Source organism: Pithys albifrons, chromosome 21 (genome assembly GCF_047495875.1).
Source record: "Pithys albifrons albifrons isolate INPA30051 chromosome 21, PitAlb_v1, whole genome shotgun sequence".
Classification (NCBI taxonomy): domain Eukaryota; kingdom Metazoa; phylum Chordata; class Aves; order Passeriformes; family Thamnophilidae; genus Pithys; species Pithys albifrons.
The window spans coordinates 2812608-2818370 of record NC_092478.1 but is presented as its reverse complement, the minus strand read 5'-3'; the positions used below and the strand labels follow the sequence as shown (position 1 = coordinate 2818370).

At 47.6% G+C, this 5763-nt stretch overlaps 1 protein-coding gene across 1 annotated transcript; it reads left to right on the top strand.

The window, feature by feature from the left end:
* Window positions 1-2466: 2466 nt before the first annotated feature.
* On the top strand, window positions 2467-5329 carry MRPS17 (mitochondrial ribosomal protein S17). The gene is made up of 3 exons (XM_071574883.1): window positions 2467-2549; window positions 3609-3755; window positions 4620-5329. The coding sequence occupies exons 2-3, from the start codon at window positions 3633-3635 to the stop codon at window positions 4908-4910; spliced, it is 414 nt and encodes a 137-aa protein (XP_071430984.1). The 5' UTR covers window positions 2467-2549; window positions 3609-3632; the 3' UTR covers window positions 4911-5329.
* The last annotated feature ends 434 nt before the right edge of the window (window positions 5330-5763 follow it).

The window sequence follows — 5763 nt, the reverse complement described above, 5'->3', positions numbered from 1 at the left end:
TCGTTTTCCCAGGTGATACCAACAGGCTCTTAACCTTTTCCTGTCTGGACCAACCAGGCTCCTCCTCCCAGTTTCTCTCCCCTGTAATTCAAGGAATAAGGCACTAAAATAAGAGAAGCCCACAAGTCTTGACTTGGATGTTTTGTAAGAAGTGATAATGAACTTCCAAGTAACTCCTTTGATAGAATCTGATCAAACTATTTCAACGGTGTCTCCAGCTGTACAAAGAACAGCCTGTTCTTTGGGAACAGGGAAAGGGAAGCTGCACTTTGTGCTGTTCAATAAATATGATTCCCTACCTGCCCTCTTGCTGTGGTGAGAGATGATGGGACACTCACATCAAAAGGGAACCAGCCTGAAAACTGAGCAGCAGCCAAAATACCAGCAGAAAGTGATAAATGGACATATTTATGTAAGAAAAAGAATAGCCTCAGCCTGAAGTTGTGTGGACAGAGGCTGGGAGCACATTATCTCAAAGGCACTGGCAAAGACAAGATTTTTTTTCCCCATTATTATGTTTATAAGTGGTTTGGTTGGGATTTTTTACCCAACACTCCATCTTATATTCAGACTTACACAAACTAAATATCCTCCAGTTCCATGGACAGCAAGGACAACAGGCCAGCTCTTCCTCCATATGTGCTATAATTAGTCCAGATTTACATGGAAAACCTTCCAGACTTGGCTCATGTACATCAGTGAACAGCAGGGGGAAGAGCACAGAAGTTGCTCCTGCCTGGAGACCACAAAGGCAGGCAGTGCTGACACTCAGCTCCATCCCCAAAATTCAGTGTAAAGTGGCCCCTCAGTGCTCACCCCTCATCACCTCCAGCCCAACATTTGCCTGCTGCAGGTTGTGTTCCACCCCACAGCACAGCTGTGGCACCAGACCAGGTATTTACACCAAAAATCCAGGCTGGGTTCAGCTGTGGGAGCCCCCAGGGCTCCCCAAAAACAGCAGTGCCCTGAAGAAACAGGGGCCAGACTCAGCACCTGCAGGTCCTCCTGCCCCTCCTGCTCAGGAGACACAGAGAAAAGTCTTTCCATCAGCTTTGGTGTCTCTGTGCTGAGGGACCCTCAGGGGCAGCACAGAGAGACAACATCACTGTCAGAAGAACATTAAGATATGGGAGCATGTCCAATGAAGGGTAACAAAGCTCGTGAAAGATCTAGAAAATGTCTTATGAGGAACAGATCAGGGAACTGGGGTTGTTTAGTCCTGAGGAGGCTCAGGGGACTCTCTGAAAGGAGGTTACAATGGGGTGGGAGAGGGATCTGTCCTACCACACCTGGAGTGAGAGGACTAAAGGAAACAGCCTTAAACTGAGACAGGGGAGATTCAGATTAGGTATTAATTTTTTTTTTCACTGTTGGAGTGGTCAGGCACTGGAACAGGTTGCTCAGGGAGGTGATGGAATCACCATCATGGTGCTCAAGAGGTGTCTGGATGTGGGTGATGAGTTTTTAGGACTTTAGGGGGTACAGTGGTAGCTCTGGGTCAATAATTGGGCTGGATAATCATAGAACAGGCTGAGGTAGAAGGGACCCCTCAGGACCAGAGTTTAACTCTTAGTCCTACACAGACATCCCAACAATCCCACCCTGTCCAAACCCTCCTGGAGCTCTGGCAGCCTTGGGGCTGTGCCCACTGCCCTGGGGAGCCTGGTCAGTGCCCACCACTCTGGAGGAAGGATCTTTTCCTGTTACCTGCCCCAACACAGCTTCATGCCATTTCCTTGAATCCTTCACAGGTCACAGAGATCGAGGCTGCCCCTTTGCTTCCCCTCATGATGAAGCTGCAGACCCCACTGGGGCCTCTCCTCAGCCTCCTCTTCTCTAGGCCCAGCCAACCCAGTGCCCTCATAAGGCCTCTCCTCATCCTCCTCTTCTCTAGGCCCAGCAAACCCAGTGCCCTCATAAGGCCTCTCCTCAGCCTCCCCTTCTCTAGGCCCAGCAAACCCAGTGCCCTCATAAGGCCTCTCCTCATCCTCCTCTTCTCTAGGCCCAGCCAACCCAGTGCCCTCATAAGGCTTCCCCTCCAGGCTTTCCACCATCCTCGTGGCCCTTATTAAAGGACTCTTACAAGGATCCCAAACTCCTTTCCAACCCCAATAACCCACAATCCCTGAACACCTTCCCCTCCGTGAGGGGCCATTAAATACCCCGGCAGGCCCCACCCGCCTATGGCCACGCCCCTTCCAGCTCTGGCCACGCCCCACCTGTAACCACGCCTCTTTTCCACGCTGGCCACGCCCTCTTGTAGGCCGCTTCTCCTGGTGTTGGCCACGCCTCTCCACACTGGCCACGCCTCTTTCGCAGCTGGTCACGCCCTCCCATTGGTCGCCTCTTCCCCACTGGTCACGCCCCTCCGCTGGCCACGCCTCTTTTGCAGCTGGTCACGCCCTCCCATTGGTCGCCTCTTCCCCTCTGGTTACGCCCCTCCCGCTGGCCACGCCCCTCCCTCCGCGCGGCGCTTCCGCGTTCGGCCCCGCCCGTTCCGGGCCCGTTCCTGTGAGGCCCCCGAGGCGGCGGCGGCGGCGGCAGCGGCGGTGAGAGGGGCTGGGAGTGGTATTTGGGGGTTCCCTCAGCCCAGGATCGCTCTCTGAGTGCTCTCCGAGCCGCTCAGCTGAGCCCCGCTGTGTGTGAGGCCTCCCGGCTGTGCTGGCGGGGCAGGGCCTGTCGCGGAGCGCTGTGGGGCCTGGGAGTTGGGGGGGGCCGGGTGTGGGGTGAAGGCTCTCTCTGCTTGAATTTCTTTTTTATTCCCAGCCTGCCCGCACTGCTTTGGAGCTCCCGTGCTCAGTGGGTGCTGCACAGGCCTATCTGTGTTGTGTTGGGCCTTAAAAATTGTGTGGATGGGAAGTTCACACGTGTCACTTTGCTTATCAACCTGTATCTGAGAGGGAGAGGAAAAGGCCATGAGTCTTCATCGGTTTTAATATTGGTTCAAGTCTTTTTTATGTTTAGCTGTTGATTTTGCCTCTGACTCTTTCAGGAGAGGTACAGAAAGCTCTCCCAGTTAAACCAAATAAGGTAGTCAAGTATAATTAATTGCAGGAGAGAACTAACTCAGGAGTGGTTACACTTACTCTGGGTCAGGCAACTCTTTGATATGTCACTTATGGCTTGGGCAGCTCGTTACCTTTCTGAGGTTTCATCAGCTCAGCTAATAATGAGATGCACAGAAGCAAACGACTCTGAACAAAAGCTCCAGGCTGAGTCTGGTCATACATGGACCTGCTGAACAAGTTTCCAGCCAAAAGAGCTGCTGGAGTGTGAGTTCCATGAATCACATTTCTGTGATGGGTGAGAATTGGTTTGACTCAAAGGAATTCTTTAGACTGGGATAAGGTCTCATCCTTGTGCTGTTCTGTCCATTTTTGCTGCTGTCCTTCCCCTGATAACAAGGCCATGTTCATATCCCTTATAACAAGGCTGAGGTGGTGCAATATATGGAGTTTTGAACTGTTTGTGTCTACCCTTTTTCCAACAAAATCACCTAATTAAGCTGTTGGTCTGAAATGTGAACATTTTGGTGGTGATCAGAAACCAGTTATGTTTTTTTTTATTATTATTTTGTTAAAATAACACATTTCCTTGCTTGTTGCCAGGCACTGGATGAGCAGAACTAAACAATGTCTGTCCCACGTGGAGCTGTCCATGCAAAATGGATAGTGGGGAAAGTCATAGGAACCAAAATGCAGAAAACTGCCAAAGTGAGAGTGACAAGGCTCGTGCTGGATCCCTATTTACTAAAGGTAATAACATCTGGTCTTGCATGGTGGGGTTTGAGTTATATGGAGGACCCTGAGATCAGCTCAGTTGGTTAAAACTTGGTTGTAATAATGCCAAGGTTGTGGGTTCAATCCCCTGTGTGGGCCATTGACTGAAGAGTTGGACTTGATGATCCTTCTGGGTCCCTTCCAGCTCAGAATAGTCTGGGATTCTGGGAATGTTCTGTTGGTTTGACTCTTGCAATTTTTGATGACTCTGCAACGCCAACTCCTTAAGGAACTTGCATAAGGATTTGGCTTCAAAGGATGAGAAGCATTGTGGGGTGAGGACTTACAAATTCTCTGCTAAATGTATTTCTTTGAAGTGCCTTGTTAGTTCATTTGATCTCAGTTGGGAAGGTAAGTTTTTGTTGGGTTACACTTTTGGGTTTCATTTTTTCATGTTGGTGTGGAATATGCTTTGGAAACTTGACATTCTCTGAGTCACTTTTCTAGTAAGTTTTCCAGCTGTTTTTCTGTCTGCACAATTGTGCCATTGCTGAGTGTTTGAATCTGTCTGGGAGGTGCTATAAAAGTTTGTATTCCTTGTTAATCCACTTCAAACAAGAGGTTAAAATACTATTTTCTTCATTTTTACATAGGGAAATGGGTCCATGGGGTGGAATAACTTGCCTTTGAAGAGAAGTTTAGGGATAGAGTCAGGATTGGATATTGGCTCTTGTGGAACCCATTTCAATATTTTATCCAGCAGAAAAACCTGTTCATTTATTTCTTAAAAATTCTGAATTCTGCTCTTCCGATAAGAATAAATACTAATTTTATATATGAAAGAAAATAAGTTGAGCAAGAATCTAATGCCAAGGCTTCTTTCTTTTTTTCCTTCCACAGTTCTTTAACAAAAGAAAAACCTATTTTGCCCATGACCCCCTGCAGCAGTGTGTGGTTGGGGACATTGTCCTGCTGAAAGCTCTGCCCGAGCGAAGGAGCAAACACGTGAAACACGAACTGGCTGAAATTGTCTTCAAGGTTGGAAATGTCATAGATCCCATCACAGGGAAACCCTGTGCAGGAACCAGATTCCTGGAAAATCTGTCAGATTCAGAAAACCTGACAGAGGCAGATACCACCTATCTAAGTGAAAAACTTCAGGAACTGAAAGTTTGTTCAACAGACAAGTAGTGGGGGAAATATTTAACCCTGGGGGCTTCCAGCTTGTCTCTCTCTCTCTCTGTCAGGGGTGTTTGAGGCCCTGCTGTGGTATGTGAAATGTTTCAGTGAAATCTGTAGTCAAAATAAATAGTAAATGTAGTTGTTTATGCAAAAAGATGGTCCAGATTGATAAGCACCCTGAAAAATGCAAGTTTAGTGTTAACAGTTTGTTTTATTGCCTGGAGTTTTGCCCCAAGATGTGGCAGTTCCCCAAACCAGCTGCCCTGGAATGACTCCTGTGTGGTGAGAAAGAAAATACAACTGTGGGAGGATAATTTTATTATTTGATTGTTCTGTATTTCAGACAGTCTTCTGTGGTTTGTAGGATTACTGAAGGTAATGCCATTAAAGCTTTTGGAAGGAAGTGCAGAATTTTAAAACCAGCTTCATATTTGTGTCCCTGTTTCCTTTTACAGTCACTCATCCCACATTGCAGTGCCTTCTGACTTCCAAAATCTCTAACAAAAACACAGCCTGTTGCCTTTAGAGTGGCAATAAGGTGAGAATAAAAGCTTTGGGCAGCTTAGAATGGGTGGCTTTGTAACTCATCCAAGGGGATTGTTCAGTGCTGGTAGGGCTGGATCTCTCTGATCTGCCAGCAGGACAGAGAAGCTGATGAGAATACAAACCCAAAAAAGTAAAAGTAAAGATGGTTAGTTTTAGTCTCATCAGAACAGCTAATTAAAACACATTTTGGGAAGATGCAGGTGCTGATTGGCTGCATGCTTTAATGTGGAGCTGGAGGCCATAGCAGTTAATGATAAATTATAAATTATCCCTTTATCCTGGTGCAGCTCTGGGATCTTGTCTTGCCTTCCAGGAC

What these genes read in the sequence shown, in the direction of transcription:
- MRPS17 (XM_071574883.1), top strand. Translation starts at nt 3,633, where the DNA reads ATGTCTGTCCCACGTGGAGCTGTCCATGCAAAATGGATAGTGGGGAAA. An exon ending in TGGATCCCTATTTACTAAAG is followed by an intron (nt 3,756 to 4,619) that starts GTAATAACATCT and finishes TTCCTTCCACAG; the next exon opens with TTCTTTAACAAAAGAAAAAC.